This window comes from Aquila chrysaetos, chromosome 10 (assembly GCF_900496995.4).
Source record: "Aquila chrysaetos chrysaetos chromosome 10, bAquChr1.4, whole genome shotgun sequence".
Lineage (NCBI taxonomy): Eukaryota > Metazoa > Chordata > Aves > Accipitriformes > Accipitridae > Aquila > Aquila chrysaetos.
The window spans coordinates 37,772,161-37,793,027 of NC_044013.1; the positions used below are offsets into that span (position 1 = coordinate 37,772,161).

Sequence of the window (20,867 nt, forward strand, 5' to 3'; positions counted from 1 at the left end):
GGTTGCTACTGGGGGGCCTGGAAACAAAGCACTGCCTGTTCTCTCCTCCTCAGCTGCCCTGCTCTGGGACAGGCTTCCAGTGAGCTGGGGTCAGTCACTCTCCCCAGCTGCTACTTCACCTTTCTTTCTCAGCGTCACAATAACTTCCAGCAAACTCCTGTCGTTGATACAGCAAAATCCCTGCACACACCACTGTGGCAGGGCACAAGGGAAAGACAACAGCCCCAGTGGGCCAAGAGGTTCACCAGACAAAGGGTGCACACAGCCTCCCCATTTGGCCGCCTCAGCTGGCCTCCACCAAGACACAGGCACTTAGATGTTTTTTAAAACATTTTCCATTAAAATAAATAGCTGTAGCTGGTACCTGAGCAGCAGCTGGTGAGACAGCCGCCCCTGTACAGACCCCAGCAGTAATACGTCCAAGACATCAGTGCTGTCCTTGATGTGCACGGGCTGAGAACAGCATCCGGGGAGCTAAGGCACAAACTGCATTAGCCATGCTGGAGACTTATTCCATTTCCACCTCCTGCACCAGCAGTGCACTCTCACTCCTCACCCACGGCACAGGCTCTGGAACATGGGGATCGTAAGTCCATTTAGGAAAAACGCGCTTGTAGAGGTTCAGCAGCACAGTATCCTGGGACTTCAGCTGTCCATCAAAGTGGCACTTCATGTGACCATGGGTACCTAAGCAGAGAGCAGAAGAGGCCATTAGCTGTCCCTCCTGCCCAGGATGACCACATCCTGCCCAGCATCACAGAGATAAATAACCAAATCAAACCTACCTAATGGCTCCTTAATGTGTCCTCTACGACCCCATTTTGTCCTCAGCTCCACTGGCTTAAACCACATCACATCCTCTGGAGATCAAAACACAAAAGGCAGGTAAGAAACAAGCTTCGCTGCACCAACACAACTGCTCCCGCAAGGGCGCGAGTTCTGCTTCCGCATCCCCTCTTCCCACCACAGAGATGAGCCGAGCCATACCTCTGTTAAAGAACATGTATCGCACGACAGCCGTCTTGGTAAAGATCTTGAAAGGATGGCCACTGAGCACCAGCCGCTTGACAACAATTCTGTCTGGGTCCACAGAAAGCAGAGAACCCGTGGCGATGAGGTCGTGCATTCCTGCAAGGCAGAGTCACTTAAAGTACCAGGGCAGCACCACAGAAGGCACCTCCATCACCTCCTCCCCCACCACAACCCCCTTCTCCAAATGGTTTCTGGCCCAGAGGTACCCCACAGCAGGGACAGACAAAGGTGCCAGTGATATTGGGGATGGAAATGCATTAATCTTCTCAAACAGCACGAAGGGGACAGCTTTTTCAAGTCATACTTTCTGGACAGATGCACTTGTAAGTGGGGTATGGGAACAGCCTCCTAACATTTGTTTCCCAGACACCACCTCCTCAGCACTTACCAACTTACCGTTACTTCTCTGTTTAAAAAGAAGCACTGAGGCAGGAGGGAAAGTGATGGGAGCGTAAACAGTCACCACCAGGGCAGCATCCGGGCGCAGGAAACGCTCCAGCTTATGCTTATCAGCTAGGACAGAACAACAACAACAATCAAGTTCAGGCCAACAGCAGTCCTCAGAGCTCCGGGAAACCCCATTGAGCCCATTCTTCCCTGGCAAACAGGCTCTGCGCTTTAGGAAAACAGGTGACAAACACCCCTCCTCTGCTGGCGCAGAGCATCTGGGAACAACGGTGATCCTCTGAGCTACCAGCTCACTGCATGGAGCCTGCCACCACCTTGCCTGGACCAGTGAGCCACCTTGCCCAAGCCCTTCCACTCCTCACTGTTTAGTGCCTCCCCTGGAAGCCTCAGAGCCTAGGAGTGAGTCTTCAGAAGAGTCCTTCAGCCAGGTTCAGACACCATGGCTAAGACATCACAGGCTTCCTGCCCTAGAAACCCCAGCCCCACCTCCTGGCATACCCGTGCCCACCCCACCGGTCCCTCACAAACCTGAGGTGTGCTGGGAGAACAGGGGGGATGCTCGGAAGCGTCTGAACCCACAGTGAAAGATCAGTTCCTCCTTTGCCCTCACTGGCTCGCTGTTGCTTGGATGCCGACGCACCAGGAAATTCAACACAGACATCTGCAAGAGGCAGCACTGTGAGGGGCTGACAGCGGGGCTGGCCAGCGATGGTAGACAGAGCAGAAAGCAACAGGACATTGCAGCAGAGCAATAACGACCTTGCTAATGGCTTCACAAAGGACTGCCAGTCACCAATGCAGACACCTCAGCTAGGCTCAGACACTCTAGCCTAAACACCTCTGGCACCTTCAGCCTGCTCTGACCAAAGGTAAGGTCCTACTTTGAAACACAAGCAATGAAGGGAGATTTCAGCCCAAACCCTCTGCAGGCAGAACCTCTCCAACCCATGCAGCCTGAGGGAATCGGACAAGGAGCTGCACACCTACAAGATATCAGCGGGGACATACTTAGTCACCTTTTGTTCATGGGGAAGTAGCGAGAACAGGATTAGGGGCTTCCCTTCTTTGAAGCTCTCCATCACTGAGACAGGGACATTGCAGACATGAAGTGTAACATACCAGCCAACCTGCCAAGAGAGGACCAGTTGTGAATACTTCTCTCAACATAAAAGTGTCAGAAGTAACACGTGCCTGAGTTAGAGAGGGAATCCAGAACACTATCATCTGAACTCATGGCTTCATGCTAAGAACCAGCTGGCTGAAAGATCACCCAGCCACCTCCCTGACAAGTCTTTCCTATTAGGAGTAAAGGAACACAGCAGGGGAAGAGATCAGCAAGAGAAAAGGGAGCTACCGAGGCTCCTTCAGTGTCCTCTTTCTCTATTTGCCGGAAGAGGTGCTTTCTGGTTCGGGAGAAGTCCTGGAACTGGAAAATCCTGGCATAATCCCTTGGGAGATTCTCTTTGGGGTCCCATGGAGAAGTCCGGAAGCTCTTCAGCCCCCTGTACTTCTGGAACCTAGAGAACAGGTAACAGAAAAGACAAAACTACTTCACCAATCGAGGTGTGTGCCCAGCACTTTCTGTGGTCTGCAAGGACTCACACCTTCAGAGAGGGCAAAGCGAACAAAGCAAATGTTAGCTCTCAGAAAAGATCTTAGTGCAGAGAGAGCTAGAAACAGCAGCCAAGTCTCCAGACAACCCACCCTTGCGTGAGGGCTCTGCCAATCCCCCTCCCTCTCCCAGGTCAGGGGCCAGCTCTCCCTGCCGCAGGGAGCTGCCCAGGCCCACCCACCACTCCCCAACTAGTGCCTCCCCTGGAAGCCTCAGAGCCTAGGAATGAGTCTTCAGAAGAGTCCTTCAGCCAGGTTCAGACACCACGGCTAAGACATCACAGGCTTCCTGCCCTATCTCGCCAAACTAGACAGAAAGGCGCCTTCCAGCTGCTCTCCCAGCAAAGCATTCTGTTTCTTACCGGACTCTGGCAGGCACATCACGTGGCGTGTCCACTTCATCTGGAAACATTTCATCCATTCTCTCCTGTTTGTATCTCTCCAGCATCTGTTCATCTTCCTCCACCTTCTCATCATACCGGTCATCCCGCAAGCACTCAGAAACAGTCATAGTCTCGCACTCCTCCTCTGCAGGTTCCTCTTCCTCCTCACTGCTTTCCCCCTCCTGACACACAGGACAGCACAGAGCCTGTGAGCACACGTGCTCTGTTGATGTCCATGCAGCACTGCAAATCCTGCGTGTACTCACACAGCGTGAATTGTGACCCAAGTTACACCACAGTCCCTCATTTCAGTATCTAACAGCCCAAAGAAGCAACATGATACACGAGAGATTTAACAATGGAAATCCAGGCAAGTCCTGGCTCTGTGTTGTGCCCTTGCATAGAGCAAGCCAGGACAGGATTGTCCTAGAATAGGCAATAATGCCCTGGAGATCACTTGCAATATCAGCTCTTGGAGGTACCTGGGAAACTGCCTCTTCCATCATATCATCATCAATATCATCCTCTTCGTCATCATCATCATCTTTCTCACTGCCTTCTTCTCCATCATCCACAATCCAGGCAGCCTGGTACTTGGATGTGCCTTTGGGGACCTTCACCAGTCTCCTGTTTGCCTTCAGAGAAGCTGTAGATTCCCACCGATGGTTAATACAGGAACAATTCTCTTTTCCCTCAGCATCATTTACACCAGGACAGCCAAGATCAGCTCTAGACCAGAATTGCTGTTTCCCAGCACAGAATTTGCCAGGGCCCAGAAAAGGCAGCTAAAATGTAACCCTGCTAAACTGCCAGGCAAACCACGCAGGCTGCTACTCAGGTAATGGGACTAGGAATGGAAGCCCTGGGCTCCCAACTAGCGTGTTTCTTCACAGCCACCCTCAGCCATCCTGGTGATGGAGGGTTTCTAAAAACTATCTTAACAGGGACAAGGAAAACATCCAGAAGTATTGCTGCTACTCACCCTCTGCTTCTTGCAGTTCTTCTTCAGTAGGCCACGTCTGCTCCCCTTCCATAGGATCAGGAACCACTTCTGACTGCAAAGATTCCTGCTTGTTTGGATCTGCCTTCATCAGGACCTTAACATCTTCCTCCATCTCATCAGTACCATTTACAGAGTCGTCATCCTGAGGGGCAAGAGCAGAGTCCCCAGCTGTGAATACATCTAACTCAAGCCAGCAATCGGTCCAAAGTGAAACTCCCTTCAGTATCACATTTATTATGTTGTAACGTAACGTTTGTTATATGCTGTGGGCAAGGAATCTCAGCTCAGTGGCAGAACACAGGCTTACTGACTCTGATGCAGCTTCCTTTCCCCCTCATTGATCACGTATACCCAGTTGTATTTTCCTGATTAAAGTTTACAAACATCGTGTTCTAATGGGCCCAGCAAAGCCCTGACCTCCCACACACCTGTACCTCCATGTCCTGACTCCTCTTCTGTCCTTTAATCACTCGGGGGTTCAAAGAGAGGGGGTCGGGGGGGGCATCCACCTGGCTCATCTGGAAGTCTCCATGCCCCACAATATGCACCAGGCTGTTCACGTCGAGGGTCTGTCCCCGGACAAAGCCAGACACCTTCAAGGTCCCAACTAGGTCACTCTCCTGACCGGGCACAAACTCAGCAGCATAGGCGAGCAGGTGAGCCCGCCTGTCCCGAAAAGCGAGATGCCGCTGCTTCTGGGTGGCAAGGTGCCTCAGCAGCAGCGAGGACTCCTGCTCCGTGTTCAGGGGGAAGAGCTTGGCCTCGGGAAAGCGCTTCTCAATCGCTTTGGCAAGTTTCTTCCTAGCATCTATCCGCTTCTTAGGTGGCAAGTCAGTGCCCCCTGGGACAGCAAGAGCTACCAAACAGTGCATAGAACAGAGTTCAGGATCAGATTGTAAACCTTGTTATACCCCTTTTACCAAGCACTGACAAACACTCAGATATCAGCATCCCAAGTAACCAAACAGATTCACACAAGATGCAAAGACAGTTTCACACATTCAAAAGAACCCTCGGGACACAAAACGTGTCTTCAGAGATAAGATTTTGAGACTAAATGAGACCATGGAGATAAGAGCCCAGGAACTGAACTTAGCAAGGAAGTGTCTGAATCCCTTTCGTTCTGCATGCCTAGATAGCCATACAGTACTGACACCAACATGCACCCAGAGGCCTAAACCTAGAAAACCCCTTTTATCTCCAGTGCTCCCGCACCAGGGTAGTAACACAACAAGGCAGCACGAGAATGGCATTCATCCGACTGATCTATGCTCAGAAACTGAGCAATCAAAGACCTATTAACATACAGAGCTTCTAATTACTGCAACAGTAAACCCCCATCAAGCACCCCCTCGACCTATATACCACTATAAGCACTTAATGTTTCTCACTTGCTCACCATAACTGGGGAGCCCCTGTGCAAAGAGGCAGGAGAGGCAGTGCTCCCCGACGCTGTCCCAGCCATCTGCAGGATCCAGGATGAACAGGAGGGAGTCAGCAACCTTTGCTAGGTCTAAGACAGCGTGAAGGTCCCCTGCACGCAAAACACCTCCATTACTGAGACTGCCAGAGGTACGGAGCCAAGAACCACACCAACAACAGCGTTTCCTCACCTGCCTGTGCTGTCACAAAATGCCAGCGCTGCTTGAGTCGGGGGCAAAGGAGTGCAAAGCCACCAGTTCTCCCCTCATCCACATGGACAACAGCCGAGTCCTGGCTCTGCAGCAAGCAGAGGGTGTCGTGGGCTGCAGCCCTGCTGTGCAGCGGCACCAGAACCACAAGGTGGGGGGGCCCATCCCTGCTGCCCAAGCTCCGCTTCTCCGCCAGCACCTGTGGGCACAACTGCAGAGCATGAACCCCAGCCCGGTTCCTATTCCACCCCCCCTAGATCAAGACTGGATCCCTCCGCAGCTCAGCCCAAAACCACTCGGTCCAGTAACGCTCCGCTTGCCCCAAACTGAACTGACTCAGGCACCCATTCCTCTGCCTAGCCCAGCTCCTCATCCACTCGCAAAAAACCCAAACTGGCTCGGTCTCCACGGACACACACCCACACCGAGACCCGCACCGGCCCCACTCCCGCTCCCCACCACCCCCTCGCAAAGACCCGACCCGTTTCCCTCTTCCACCGCATCCGGCCCGGCTCCGGTTCCCCCGCAGCCCTCACCGCCTCCTTGCGCTGCCGGCGGAGCTGCAGCGCCTGGTGCCGCCGGTCCACCCTGCTGAGATCGCGGAGCCGCCGGCGGGGCTGGGCCTTGACAGAGACGCGGCCTGCGGGGAGAGAACGGTCAGACGGGCCGCCGCTCGCAGGGCCGGCGAGGAACCCGGCCGGGCCCGCACCGCCTCACCTCCAGCGCGGCGCTGCGACGACCCGCTGTGCTTCCCGCCCTTGTGCGCCTTGTTCTGCTGCTTCAGCGGCCCGGGCCGGTGGGCGCCCGCCGCCACCATGCTGCCTCCTCGCTGCCTCCTCGGCGCTTCCGCCCGCGCCGCTCGCGTCACTTCCGGCGCCGCGGGGCACGCCGGGAGCGCGCAGCGCCTCGCCCACACGAAGATGGCGGCGTGAGGGACGGGGGTGAGGGGAGCTCCGGCCCTGCCCGCTGAGAGGGAGGAGTGGCGGACCCGGCCCCCGGGGAGAGCACCGCTGCGGGGCAGGGGCGAGCCCCAGAGCCGGTGCAGGGAGGGAGGGAGGCTGGTGCCCGTCAGCGCCGCGGCGAAGGGAGGGGTGCGGAATGAGAGGCAGGAGCGACAGCCCTTCCTTCAGCGCTTTATTGATTAGTTCTTTGTACAGGTATTTACACAAGAGGAAAGCTGCCCACCCGCAGGGAGAGGGCTTGCCCGCGCTCTGGAAACAGTCCTGTGGGAAGCAGCAGTTAAGGAAGGCCCTCCCCGAGCCCCAGGGCAGGCATGGCCCCCCCACACCCCACGCCCCGCTCTCCTCCACAAAGACTGATCGAGTGAAAACATTCCTACACTCCCCGTGCCGCTTCGTCCCAGCCCTGTTTGGTACCGGCAGCGCTGGTCACCTTGGTTCTTGGCAATCATTATCCAGCCAAGACTGTTCCCGGACCCCAGGCCTCGGCCGTACCCTGCCCCGGCAGCATGTCACACCAAACACGCCTCGCAGCTGCAACAGCCGCTCTGCCTGGTGCTGGCAGAGCCCCTGTCCCCAGGACCACACCGTCACTCAGGAATACAACATGCTGCTTGTTACTGGAAGCATTAGGTCCACAGCACCCCAGAAACACAGGCAGGTGAGCAATAGGGTTAAACATTTACAGCGGTGTTGCAATTGCCAGTAAAGCTGAAGTCGGTAACCCAAGGGAGAGGCAGGGCAGCTGCTATTCCGATCTTGATTAAGCAACTGCCTGGGAGGGAAAAAACAGGTTCCTACAGGCCCCTGCTTCCTCTGAACTTGGAGTCATCCCCCCCTTTTCCTCCTGCGAAGAAATCAGCGTGACAGCAGCAACATGGGGTTGTTAGCCATGGGCTGTTCTTTACAGATCCTTTTCTACCCCTAAAAGCAGGCTGGGTGTCTAAACCTTTCAACTCTAAAAGCAATGTAGATAGCATGTCCTACCTGATAGGAAGGAAGACACAAAATTAAGAGACCGGTGACAGAAAAACACTGTTTAAGCAGTAGTAATTAAGTCTCTCTATACAGGTATCCACTGGCTGCGGGACAGCATGCAAGTCTCTCCCGCTGTCATTTCCAAAGGCTGTTTGTCCATCAGCCGAGATGGCCCATAGCACTGCCACAGCACTGCCTTGCAGAGCCAAATGTGAAGTGGCTGCTCAGAGAGGACTCAGAGGAAGAGGGAATAACTAGGATACTTCTAAATCAAGAAAAACAAGTCCTGTGAGTTAGTTATACCTTGTCATTTAAGCAAGACCAGGGAAAGGAGCAAGGTTTGAAACTTTCTGCCTAGGGTTCCTATCACAAAGTCAACTATGTCTGCCCCCACGAGTCACCCAGAAGTCTGGAAACCCAGAGACAGCCAGAAGGGTCCCACCACGGGGGCTTGACATCTCTCCAGATCTCTGCAATCCTCAGAGCTGCCGAGAGCCGCTCTGGCTTGTAAAAAGAGCTAACACCTGATTTGCACTGCGGACCAGGCCCTTCGCATGTAAAAGCAAAATTCCCACAAATCCATACATCCTAAGCTTACAGGTATTTCGCTGACCTGTGCGGTTCTGCAGGGCCCTCCACACAGACTACCAAAAAAATCACAACCCATCAAGCTGAGCAAGCAGGAGCAGAAAGAAAGCCAAGCACCACCTCTCTGTGGCTGACAGCACTGCAGGTTAAAACAAGCTCTTCCTGCCAAAGCAGAAACTACCAGGGAAATACGGTTACAGCCGCAGCGAGCGGGGAAGTATCCTCCGGCAGTTGGGATGCAGATCTCTGTAGTAAGGCAAGCCCTTGCAGGGGGAGGGCCCCCTTCAGCTCTCCTGTACCATCACAACACGAAGCCGAGTGCTTTACACACACAAGACACCATGGCAGCCTGCTCAGCACCACCTGCCAACCCACCTTCCCCCCTCTGCGCTCTCTGAGAAAACAGGCTTCGCATCACTCCAGCACACAGCCCAGACAAGCTGTGCAATGAGGAGTGAAGCTCACTGGCTAAATCCCAGAAAGCAGCTGCATTGCAGGAAGGCTGAGCTCACATTCCTGCTCCCTAAACCAGCATCACTGCTGCCTTCTGAAGCAGCAAGAAATCCGGACTGACTCCACTTCGCATGTGGACAAGGGGGAGCACAAGCCGGGGCAGGCTGGATGCAAAGCCTAGGCCTTGGTTTATAAAGGAAGACTGGTTGCAACTGGAAGGGCCAGTTTATTAGAGAAACCTCACATTGCAGAGAATTCACAACACATTGGAAAGGGTCCAGGCCTGCTGAGGGAGCCAGTCTTCTGCAGCAGCACAGATCTACATCCCCCAGCTCCAACCCCAGCAGGTGCCACAAAGGGAAGGGTTAACTAGAACACAGCTTATGTTTACAAGCAGCCTGAGAGAGCCAGTATTAAAGTTCAAAAAAGCCTCCCCATTAGACAACAGTTAAAACAAAAATGGTTTAAGATGTTTAAAAGCTCCATGTTCTTGGCTGCAGCATAATGGGGAGGCAAAGGTCTACAACACACACAGGTCTCTGTGGGTCTCAGCACTCGGTCTGCTCTACCAGTGAAGGCCGGAGGGGGGGGGTCTTCTCATCTTTGTTGCTTTCCAGAGAAAAGGGTGGGATTCGGACATCAAAGTGGGAGCCATCAGGCCTCTCAAATCGAAAAGTACCCCTGCAAAATAATGGCAGAGATCACGCAGAGGCCAGGGACGAACACAGCTAGGAATCATCAGCTAGAAGGTAAGACACGAGCTCTTCCATATCCTGCACAGGGACTCCAGGGCTGCATTTGCAAGGCCCATCCAGCAGCAAGTACATCTGCCTGCCAAGATGACTCATTTATTGGAAGACTCCTGGGCAGTTTACATCACATCTCTAATATACATTTCCTGAATAAAGATGTCATGATGGGAGCCTCCAGGAGGTAAGCGCCCTCCACGCATCTGCGGCAGTGTTTACCTAACTCCCACCCCACAGGAGACAGAACCATCCGAGCTATTTTTACAAACCGATTACACTAAACTCAGATTCGTATTTCTTGGCAGAAGCTCCACTGGTTAAGAAGTCTACAACAACACAAAATCCCATCACAGATGTAATTTGGAATAGCTTCTGCTTTGCATTTCAGAAAGGGTATTTCGGAACTGAATCTGCCTGTCCCTGTACAAACAAATAATTTGTTTACTGCCCTGAACTACAGACAAATGTACTGCAGAACACGACACGGGCAAGAGGATCATGGAGATAAACTAACAGGTTCTCATGATGGAGACGACACAATCAAACACCAGAAGTAGAACTGAGCAGCTTCTGAGCTGCAGAACCTTTGTCTCTTTCTCTTCAGGAGGCAGACAGAAAGTGAAAAACTACTAAACGAGCTGGTTTTATTCCCCAGGACATGCATTCAGGCAATTCAAAATGCATTAACGTGGAAAACAAGGGTATGTCCTACGGGCAGAGCTGCTCTCTTGCTTTTCCCAACTCAAAGGCAGTTCCAATGCAGCTTAACTCCAAAACAGATTTACTCAAAAAATGCAAGCTAGAAAGACCTGTCATAGAGAAGGCAAGAGGTGCCTGTGCATTTCTTGTTCACACAGAGATGACAGTAAGTGTGCTAACCCATCTGAAATGCAAACAGAGGGAAACTGCTTGAACCCTGCAGCACAGCAAAACAACAACTCAGCTGAGCACTTTCCTAGCTGCAGTTATGGAAGGGGGGACTTGCAACACCAATTAGGCTGAAGGCCTTATCTGGCCTAAACTGGGAATAACCCCACGTGCCAATTCCTCGTGGAAACAGAACCGTACAGCTTCACGCAGGGATAGAATCAAAGCCCAGACCTCTCCAAAGAGAGGATACCAGTTCACGCATCCCTGCTGCCTAGGGAAACACCAGCATGAAGCCTTGCCTCTTGCACCAAGGACTGAAAGGGACAGAAACTGAGTACAGCAGAACATGACAAGAGAACCGCTTCATGTCTTTGCAAATCCAGTCTAGCATAGACCACAGAAGAAGGATAAATTAGCCTGGAACCTCTCTTGGTGCAGAGAATCAATAGATCATCTTCTCGCTCACTGCAATACTGCTATAGAGAAGCTCATAAAAATTTTAACTATCAAGTATGTCCTGTCCTGTCCAGTCCAATTCCACCCACCTTTCAGCCATAACTCCAGACTGCAAACTGCGTCCCAGCTCAGCACTGTGGGGTCCTACATCTAAATCACTACTGCAGTAATAAGTGCTTCTTACCACATGTGACCACTGGATGCCTGCAGGGAGACGTGACTGCTGTACTGAAATGCCGGCTGTTCTTTGGATAAAACTGGCTCCTGAGAAGACAAGAAGAGACCACTCTGCATCAGCAACGGATCTTAACATTCCTTACAGACAGGCGTCAACAGGAAATTCATATTTTGTATTCACATAGCAAGAAGAAAATCAGAGAAATCCACACCTGAGCATCGCTACCAATTACACAGCAAACAACTCACCCAGCAAGTAATGCCAGAATCACGTATTATTCCAGTTTTTCCATTACCAGTCATTTAGGATCATTCTCTAATACTCCGTGTGAAGTTTCAGTTCAGATGAAAAGCTTATGTGATTTTTTTCATTACCAGTTTCCTATTCCATCTACTTCTACTGCCCACTAAGCAATTTACTGGCAAATCAACCCAAGCAAGAAGACTCCAGCAAAGGGCTGCACTTCCCAAGAGAAGCTACACGATACTTACCCTCCCTACAACACCACGGCCCCTGACCGTTTCCAAGGTGCCAGACAAGCTAAATATCCTCCAGTGCCGTTCTCGGAGTTGCACCACTTCGCTGTCGAGGTTCTCCAAGCGAATACAGTAGCGCCACTGGACAGAAGAAAGACTGTTATCACAAACTGGAATCGGCTGCAAACAGTTGATAACCCATAGCCGATACTGGGAAACAGTTGCCAGGCAAGGGCTACTCTCCCTCAGAGCTTATCACACAGCAATGATGCCACAGCAAATAAACTCCTTCCCTTTAGCTGCTTCGTGAAACAAAAGGCACTTACCCAGTAGACATGGGAATTCTGGGCTTCCTGTCAAGAGAAACAAAAGACTTTAGCAGCTGCCCTTCAACGCTCAGCGCCAAAACCTCTTCAGCTGTCAGCACAGCACAAGCACAGGGGCTCTCGCTCCATGCCAGATTGACGCAGACAACTCACATGAGCACAAAGACAGCTGCTCTCCGAAGCAGTCCATCAGTTACCGCCTGGCACTGGTTCTGCTCTAGACATGTAATCATGAGGTGGGAGATTTGCAAGGATCTTGTGACTACGGAGGGTTGATCTCCATGTTAATTACGCACTTTCTACAGATCTAGAAACACCCGTTTCATTGCCTTCGGGCACCTGTTTTTCTGACAAGGTTAGGACAAGCATCAGTTGGGCTCCACAGAAGTTGCAATTCCACACCAAAACGTCCACCTGCCACGGCGCAGACTCCCCAGCAGCTGTGCTCGTCTGGACTTGGAAATCAAACTGCTGCGGTAATTCCCAGCCCTCCCACTCAGAAGTCTATCGGAGCCTCATTATTTTGGATGGTCCACATGAAGTTCTTACACTATAAAGAGCAAATCGTTATCAGCTAAATCCAGAAGGCTTTAGCCAAACCCTCTAACCCACATTAGAGCCAGGAAACAGGGGTAGATACCCACAGCACCTCATCACTGGGCAGGATAACAGACATGTCTGTTATTACAGGGCAGATGGCCTTGGTGCCCCCTTACGCACACACCCATCTGTGACTGAGGCAGTAAAGAATCAATTCACAAGCCTTCCTAAATATCTTGCTAACAGAGTTCTGCAGAACAGCAGAGGGTATTTCCCATCCTACAAACAACAAGCAAAAGCCAATGTGCAGGAGCTGTTCTGCAAAAACATATGACAAAACAGTTTCATGTTCATACCTCTGCTGGATATCGTGACAATGAAATCGCAACTGTGATTAAAAAGTCTTTTCTCCAGTAAGCAGAAAGTACCTTCAGTCAGTAAAGTGGTCTTAGAAAAACATGCAAGTTAAGCAGATCGCAGAACTAACACAACGACATGCAACACAGACCTACCCTCATGCCCATATAGAAAGGGATGACTGTGACACGGATGTTCTCTGTGGTTTCTCGGTGTACATCAGAAAGCTCTAGCCAGGGGTGGTTCTTCTCCTGCCATGCACACAGTGTATCCCTTGCTACAAAAGGTGGAACTGTGGGGAGGGAAAGATGAGAGTTTATGAGGAGACTGTATCCAGAGTGCTCTCCTCTCAAAGCAACTCCTTTCACATAGTTACAAAAATCATTTAAAGGAGGCTTTCCTGTAACAAAACCCAAACAAGACCACAATTTTTACGCCGTATCTAAGACAATGGGTTCTGGGTACTTGTTATACAGTACCTCAAGCATCTGGCTCTGAAGAGTTCCCTCTGAAGCCAGAAATTACCTTTTGTTTGGTCGTACATGAGAAACCTCTCAAAGAGCTCATGCTGGATGGGCACTTGATCAGTGGAGCTGTAGGGAAGGATATCTTCATGGCTTACATAGTCTAAACCTGAAAAAGAAACCCCAAAAGCCACTGAACTTCCCCAGTGAAGAGCAGCTCAGAAGTGTCCTGACGGAGAAATGGATCACACTACTGAGACGTCAAGAAAAGGATTTTGGCAGCAGCAGCCAAGAATGCAAGCATGGAGGAAAACAGGCCAGTTATAACCTTTGGCAGTGTTCTTCAGTGAGATTCTTCCATAGAATGATTTCTCTGATAAAGTCACACTGCCTGGGAAGTGACTGCACTGCCACAAAAGGACTTTGGGCAGGAAATGCAAAGGACAAGAAGAGATCTAGCTGTCCTGGTAATAAAGTAGAATAGCCCATATGCAACAGGGTATGCGTATGGGATCTATGTCTCAAGAGCACAAAGTAGGCATGCTTATGTCTGATCAGAGTCTGCCCAACTTCCATCCATCCAAAAGGGCTTCATGTACTTTAGTCATTCTGTTGTTTCTAGCACAGCCCTAAACCACAGACAGATCCACTACAGTAATGTCCTGTAGGAACTGCTGCTTCACTGGCAGAAGCTGACTGTTGGTGACTCTTCTGACCTCACCTCGTGACAACCCACACCTCCACAGAGGGTACAGGCGCATTTTACTCACCTGGTATGGCATAGAGGGCTCTGCTGTCATCGTGATTTGCCAGGAACGTCACTGCTTCCGTCTGTGATCTCTGGGACTGAGAAAAAGGAAGGTTTATGTTTTTCTGTGTGGATTGTTGTGGGCCAGTTTCCAGCCATATTTCAGTTTACTATTGTGGTTTCTAAAGTGTGTAACTTTTATTTTATTTAACCAATTCACTTCAGAACATCTCTCCTTTTAACTCCTCTAGACTAATTCTGCACTCAAACAAGTGAAGACCATTTTCAGTGCTGCAACCCACATTCATAAGGACCCGCGTGCAACAGAACAGGAATGCCAACAGGATAAGGAAGTGAGGTTGGAAAGGGGAAACATGATCCAGAAAATAGTCATATGACATTCCAGATTATCTTTCTCAGGGAAAATACGACTTGAAGAACAAATTTGTCCTAAAATTCTAAACAATCAAGTTAGCCATCAGAGCCATTTTCTTTCAGTGCCTGTCCATCTGAACCATTCATAGAGAAGAAGATATGTGAGCTTCAATACCAAGATTATTGGTTACTTACTATATGTGGACAATCCCGGGCATCTATTAGCACCTGATAGTAAGTGTGCGTTTTGCCCTTGACCTCTTTGGAACCATGGCCTGCCGCGTTCTCGCTTCTAAAAAGAAAAGCAGAACACTGAGCTCAAGCACAGGATGGCAGCAAACTGTTGTTACCAGGACCAAGCACATGCACAAACAATGATTTTTTTTTTCAAATACATTTCGCAGTCTGTAATCATTCAGTTCCATCCAAATTAAACTCATGTCAGCCACCCACACAACGACAGATGAGCCAAGATGACAATCAACGGTGTTTGTCACAGGCACAACAGCCCTGTTTTCAGACAACTCAGAAGTTCCTTCTGCTCAGTCCAGTCTCCCGTTTGGAGTGGGTATTTCTACTGCCCTCTGATTCTCTCTCTGCTTACTCCTCATTACTTCCCGACTCCTCATGCACACTCACCCAGCACACCTCCAACATAGGCCGGGGGAAAATGGATGGAAGAGGGGAAAGAAGTGAACAGTGACTCAGTCCACAAGAAGGATGAACTTGGCCTAGTGGGTTGAACCTGTCAGCTGCCAGCTGACAAATCCAACTCACTGGCAATCTACAGAAGCAACAGCCTGCAATTTTAACACAGGAGCCTAGACCTAACTCAAAAAGGAAAACACAAAGGTGTTTTTTTATAATTAAAAAAAAAAAAAATCATGCTGCTGGCATGTTTTTATTTCCTTCATGTACACTCTCACCCTTCATAATTCCATCCTGTCTCTAATTAACACAAAATTAATACTCGTGCAATGTCTCTTCTTTAAGCACCTCTCTTCTAGTTTACATTCAAGCAAAACAGACCCATACCATTGTCCTCCTTAAAAAGACTTGTTTACCCCAACCAGGAAACTCGATACAAAATGTAAATGTAACAGTACAACAGCATATACACCAGAATATATCCTTACTTTTCTGCAACAGGAGAAGCCACATCTCGATCATAAAGCCTGGCTTGCCAGGGAAACAGGACTATTCCTCGATAGCCAAACACACTGTGAAGAAATAGCTGAAAGGAACAAGTAATTGCATTTGAATACACAGCAAGCTTTAATCAACTTAGACACAACAGAAAACATGAAGCCAAAAGCCCTTTTCTGATAGTATTTAAAAAACCTGTGAACTGAGGTAAAACTAGAAACATTTACAAAGTGTATCAATGCATGGGATGGGAATACAGGGAGAACCACCACTGTGCAAACCCAGAGCAGAAACAAAGAGGGAACACGAACAGTCTGGGATGAGAGAAGAAATTCATGTCATCTCTACCCATAAAAGTGAATGACTAAACCAGTAATAAAGTAATAGAACAGCAGAAGTGCAGAAAGGAGACCAGCACAGGAGACACCGCTCAGGAACGCGGAAACAGATCTCCGAGGCACAAGCACAGAAATGACAACTTTTGTTCTTATTTCTCAAATTCAGTGATTGTGTCTTCTGTTCCTAGAGGGAGAAAACCCTTAAATAAGGCCAGAGGAGCAAATGCCATTGTAGGAACAGTTGTGTCATGCTGCAGATTCTTATCAACTTGCTACTGTCAGATGACTGACAAACTGCAGACACAGCAGAGACAAGGAGCACTGAACTGTGAAACTTCTGGCCCTCTACTACAATGCAGCAGCCTCCTTACGGGTAAATCACTCGGCTACCTGATCTCTGCGGAATAAGCCTGCAGGGTCAGCTCCGCTCCCCAGAACCGCTTACCTGTCCCGTCTCGTATTTGCCGTGCTGCTTCGGTGCCTCAAACACCCCCACGGTCTCCAGCACTTTGCCCTCCGGACGGTTTCTAGGAGCAGAGAGGTAGCTTGGTGAGTGTGCAGGGGCTGAACCAGCCCCCGGGCCAGGTGGCACACAGCACCCGAGCCCCAGGCGCTGGCCACGCTGGAAGCCTCGCACCTCCCTTGGATACCACGCAGCCCCCCCGGGGACCCCGCTATGCACTACGGTGCCCAGTCCCCCAAAACCTTCCCTGCCCCCCACTCCTTTGCCAATCTCCCCTTTCCCAACCGCCCTGGACACCCCCCTGCCCAGCTGCCCCTTTAGCCCAATCCCCCCCTCCCCATCCCTACCCCAGCCACCCCGACAGCCCCCCAACCCCTTCCCAGTCCCCCCCCAATGACCAACAGCCCCCCCCCACACCCACCCCAAACACCCCCTCAGAGCCCCTAACCCCACCTCCCCACCCCAAACAACCCCCTCGCAGCCCCCAACCCCCCGACAGCCCCTCCACACCCCCTTACCCCCCCCCCAACACCCCTAAACCGCCCCCCGGGCCCAGCCCCCCCCCTCCCCGCAGGCCTCACCGCGACGAGAGGTGCCGCTTCGGCGGCAGCAGCAACGGGACGGCCGCGGCTCCCCCCGCGCCCAAGGGCCGCAGCCCACGGACCGGGGACGGTTCCCAGAGCGGCAGCCCACGGGCCCGGCACCGGCTCAGGGCCGCCGCCACGTACCGCCGCGCCGCGCAGCCCGACATCCCGCGGCCGGGCCCGACCCCGCCGCCCAGCCCACAATGCACCGCGCCTTACCCTTCCGCCCAACCTCCGCTTCCCGGCGGCCCCCGCAGGGCGGGCGGCGCCGCTCTAGCCCGCCGTGGCGCTCTATGGCACTCCGCGTCGCCTAGGCGACGGCGGCCGGGCAAGATGGCGTCGGCGGTGCGGGCCGGGCGGCGGCTGCGGCAGGCGGTGGAAGGCGGCGAGCTGGCGGGGCTGCCCGCCGGTCTGCGGGCCGAGCTGGAGGCGGCGCTGGCCTCCGAAGGCGCCCTGGTGGCCTTCAGCCTGCTGCGGAGGCTGCACGCCGCGCTGCGGGAGGCAGGTAGGCCGCGCCGCCCCTGGCGCGACGGGCCGCGACCGGCCGCACCGCCGTTAACCGTCGCGTCCCCCACCCGTAGGGTCCCCGTTGTACCTACACGAGCTCCTGGAAGGCAGCGAGATCGACCTGCCCGAGGTGCCGGTGCCGCCGCGGGTAGGTGAGGGCCGGGCGTGGGCCGCGGGGGACGGTGGCGGCCGCCGGCCCTCACGGTGGCTCTGCTCTTCCCCCAGAACCCCGAGCTGGTGGCCCGGCTGGAGCGGATAAAAGCCAAGCTGGCCAACGAGGAGTACCGGCGAATGACCCGCAACATCACCGGCCAGGTGAGGGGCCTACTGCATCGCCTGCTGTCAGGATACGTTCCTCAAAAGCGCGGCCGTTAGCAAGCTGACAGATAGCAAAGGAAATTTGCCCCGTAGAGTGAGTGCAGTACAGAGGGAATGTGGGCAGGGACTTGAGGAGTGCATGCTGTAAATGCACGGGGACAACAGGTACGGTGTTGAGGGCAGAGGTAGGACAGGGCTATCAGGATGGTGAAGTAGAAGAGATGCTGACTTATAGAACAGCTCACCGTGCCAAAGATCTCGGGTTTTGATCTGGGAGACTGAGCACCTACGGTAAATGTTTTACTGGGAGTATCTGTGCTGCCTTTTTCTGAATGGCTAGATTTTCCTCATAGTTTTAAAATGAGATCATTCCTGCCAAGGTAAAAGCTGAAAAAACAGGGTAGTGTTTGGGCACTCGTTCTTTCCCAGGAATAGCTGAGATCTTTTGGCAGTGACCGTTTGAACAAGCCAGCATCCCTTCCTGCTGGCATTCCTTGTGATCCCATCCTGCTACCCCTCCCCCACACGGTATCCGGCTTCCCTGTGCACCCCTGTGCGTTTAAGACCCTGCACATATCCTCTTGTTGCGATAACTCTTGTGGGAAGATCTGCTTTTCTCTCTGTCAAGCTTAGCCACTTCATCTGTGAAACAGAGTGGTTTTAGCAGAGCTGGGTAGTGACAGCAATGCTCCTTTCAAACAGTGGAGAAGTAGAGGAGTATTCCCATATCTGTGTGCTCATCACGTTCTTCCCTGCCTCCCCCTGCCTAGTATCTGGTGTTTGAAATTGTGTAACCACGTCCGATTTGACAAAGAGCGTGCAGAGCTTTACAACGTTTAGTTCTTGCCAGCTGCCTGAACACGGATGACAAGGTGAGACCCTTTAGTGTCTCTACTAAAGACAAACCTGCAGCAGAGAACCCACATGCAAGGAAACGCTCACACGCTGGGAAGTGCTTTGATAAGAAATGATCCCCTCTCAACATCCTTGAATCAGAACACAAGCAAAAACCCGGAGAAATGCCCGCAGCCCACCCGACCGCTGCCAGGGCCCCCCCCCCAGAACTTCTGAGTCTTGGGGACAGGATAGGGCATTGGCATTGCTTTTATTATGCAGTTAATATTAAAATACAACCAATCACAAGTTGTTCTAATCCCTTCTTTTAGGAGATGAATGGGACGTTGGCTGAATTTGGGAGGCAAGGTGAGTGGCTGCCTGTCCTGCTGACACCTGGCAGTGTGTACTTACAGGTCAGTCACGGAAACTGTCGCATCACTAGCTGTTGATATCAGGCAGCCCTTCCCTCTCCAAATATCTCACTGGAAGGTTTTAATGCACAAAAGTGTTCCTCGAGTAAAGGAGCAGCCTGTTGGTCCTTCTTATAAATATTTCTGGAGGCATAAAGCATGTGAATCCTCGAATATTCCTGTAGCCCAGCTGAGGCAGCCACAGGCAGGCTCCATTAGCAGGATTACAGCTTGTCCCCAGCGCTACTCTCCAAGCCTTACCTAAAAGCACAATCATCTTTCCCCTTTCTCTCCAGTTCGCTCTGTTAAAGCCGTTGTCATCACCATATTCAACTTCATTGTCACCGTGGTGGCCGCCTTTGCCTGCACGTACCTGGGCAGCCAGTACGTCTTCGTGGAGACCGCGGCGGTGAGTGAGCCCGCAGCCTTGGAGCACACTTGTGGCACGCTCTGGGCTGGCCAGGCAGGAGCGGCAGCTCGACCGCACGCGCAGCGTCACTTATCTCTCTTTTTGTGTCCCCAGCGTGTCCTGTCAGCGGTAATTGTGGCCTCGGTGGTTGGCTTGGCCGAGCTGTATGTAATGGTGCGGACCCTTGAAGGGGACCTTGGGAAACTATAATCGCACGCGTCCCTGTGAACTGCGGCCCTCGTGCTGGAGGCTTTTGCCCTCCCGAGGAGTCATTAATTTGGGGCAGGTTTATCTTCTACCATCTGTTTGTACCTGCTCCTGCTAGCGGGAAGGCTGCTGCGTTCGTCAGGCCTTGTCCTTTGCTCCCCGCTCCTTAACGTTCCTGAAATGAATCGTGGATTAAAAATCCTGCAGCTGCAGAACAGAAGAGGGAACAGCTGTGGACTCTCACCACCCCAACACAGAGAGGGGCGTTAGCTCCCACCATTCCCGTTCTCCTGCGAAGTTGCTGTCCTTTTATTCTGGAAATAAATAACATTGTGTGTTTGCAACCTTCTTCCTTCCTGACGGGAGATGTCTGTTGCTATGCGGAATGCCGACCTGGCATCTAAAAGACACTGCCGAGAGCTGTGAATCTTCCCTCTCCCTCTGCATCCCGCATCCTGCTCCTGCCAAAACCTCCCTTTGCCTGCCCTCGCTGCTCCTGCCTGCTCCCTCACGTGCTTCTGGGAGAGTGTTATTCCCTTGTGACTCGGATGGCAGCACCCGACCCAGCTCGTGTTTGGGGGCGAGCGCTTTCCGCCTCCAGTTTAGGAAGATGATGGCATCCGGCACAGCTATGTTGCGGTTGGCACCCAGTTCGGCTTTGTCTGCAGCAGCTCAGCTCCACGTAGCTCGTACGGCGTCCTCACGCAGGGGCTGCCACATCTCCTGACCCGCAGCCCTGTGGCTGTCGGTGCCTGGGTGAGGAGCGCGAGCCGAAGCTGCCTGCCCGTGCCGTGGGATGCGGCAGGGCCCCCGCCGGCAGACGGAGCAGCGAGGGCTGCGTGGCTCTCTACCTCCCCTGCCAAAGGGTGCCCAGCTTCCCCCCCCAGGGGAGGGGAAGCACCTCAACGCAGAGCCCCGGGGGCTTCTTGGGTGCCACGGAGCAGAGCGCGGAGCCAGCTCGGTGCATCCGCGGTGGGGAGGGGATGCCGAGGCTGGCACCGTCGGGCCCTGTGGACCGGGACACCTGCCGGGTGGGCACCCTGCCAGGGCCGGACACGGTGAT

The 20,867-nt window shown here is 52.5% G+C and overlaps 4 protein-coding genes and 2 non-coding genes across 9 annotated transcripts in view; 1 reads left to right on the forward strand and 5 right to left on the reverse strand.

Annotated features, from left to right (window-relative positions):
* The window catches only part of SMG6 (SMG6 nonsense mediated mRNA decay factor), a 119,404-nt gene extending 118,845 nt beyond the window's left edge, over positions 1–559 (reverse strand). Inside the window, exon 1 of the mRNA XM_030028809.2 lies at positions 365–559. Within this exon, the coding sequence (XP_029884669.1) occupies positions 365–428 (64 nt within the window). The 5' untranslated portion in view covers positions 429–559. The remainder of the gene's footprint in view (positions 1–364) is intronic.
* TSR1 (TSR1 ribosome maturation factor) lies at positions 318–9,022 on the reverse strand. 2 transcript variants are annotated; one of them, XM_030028812.2, is made up of 15 exons: positions 6,786–9,022; positions 6,605–6,708; positions 6,051–6,267; positions 5,837–5,971; positions 4,872–5,293; positions 4,417–4,579; positions 3,917–4,080; positions 3,414–3,616; positions 2,795–2,957; positions 2,457–2,567; positions 1,969–2,101; positions 1,429–1,545; positions 988–1,128; positions 786–860; positions 318–687 (listed from the first exon to the last, which is right to left on the reverse strand). In XM_030028812.2, the coding sequence occupies exons 1-15, from the start codon at positions 6,883–6,885 to the stop codon at positions 509–511; spliced, it is 2,427 nt and encodes an 808-aa protein (XP_029884672.1). In that variant the 5' UTR covers positions 6,886–9,022; the 3' UTR covers positions 318–508. The 2 variants fall into 2 exon arrangements, with proteins under 2 accessions (XP_029884672.1, XP_029884670.1); XM_030028810.2 differs by having other exon boundaries at positions 4,866–5,293.
* LOC115347829 lies at positions 1,814–1,906 on the reverse strand. The gene has a single exon (XR_003925639.1). It is a non-coding gene; the product is annotated as a small nucleolar RNA SNORD91 family (small nucleolar RNA).
* On the reverse strand, positions 3,252–3,344 carry LOC115347830. Its single transcript, XR_003925640.1, has one exon. It is a non-coding gene; the product is annotated as a small nucleolar RNA SNORD91 family (small nucleolar RNA).
* Positions 9,023–9,252: 230 nt separating the features above from the next.
* On the reverse strand, positions 9,253–17,337 carry POLDIP2 (DNA polymerase delta interacting protein 2). The gene is given in 12 exon segments (XM_030028830.2): positions 9,253–9,635; positions 9,637–9,727; positions 11,306–11,385; positions 11,791–11,916; positions 12,102–12,128; positions 13,154–13,290; positions 13,524–13,631; positions 14,233–14,308; positions 14,781–14,877; positions 15,722–15,819; positions 16,515–16,596; positions 17,114–17,337. Coding segments are annotated over 12 exon segments (1,116 nt in total). The 5' UTR covers positions 17,284–17,337; the 3' UTR covers positions 9,253–9,611.
* Positions 17,338–17,397: 60 nt separating this feature from the next.
* Positions 17,398–20,148, forward strand: TMEM199 (transmembrane protein 199). Of its 3 annotated transcripts, none has more exons than XM_030028834.2 (6): positions 17,398–17,621; positions 17,698–17,771; positions 17,849–17,938; positions 19,108–19,191; positions 19,485–19,597; positions 19,712–20,148. In XM_030028834.2, the coding sequence occupies exons 1-6, from the start codon at positions 17,450–17,452 to the stop codon at positions 19,728–19,730; spliced, it is 552 nt and encodes a 183-aa protein (XP_029884694.1). In that variant the 5' UTR covers positions 17,398–17,449; the 3' UTR covers positions 19,731–20,148. The 3 variants fall into 3 exon arrangements, with proteins under 3 accessions (XP_029884694.1, XP_029884692.1, XP_029884693.1); XM_030028833.2 differs by having other exon boundaries at positions 17,410–17,621; positions 19,108–19,144; XM_030028832.2 differs by having other exon boundaries at positions 19,108–19,144; positions 19,485–20,148.
* Positions 20,149–20,867: the final 719 nt, after the last annotated feature.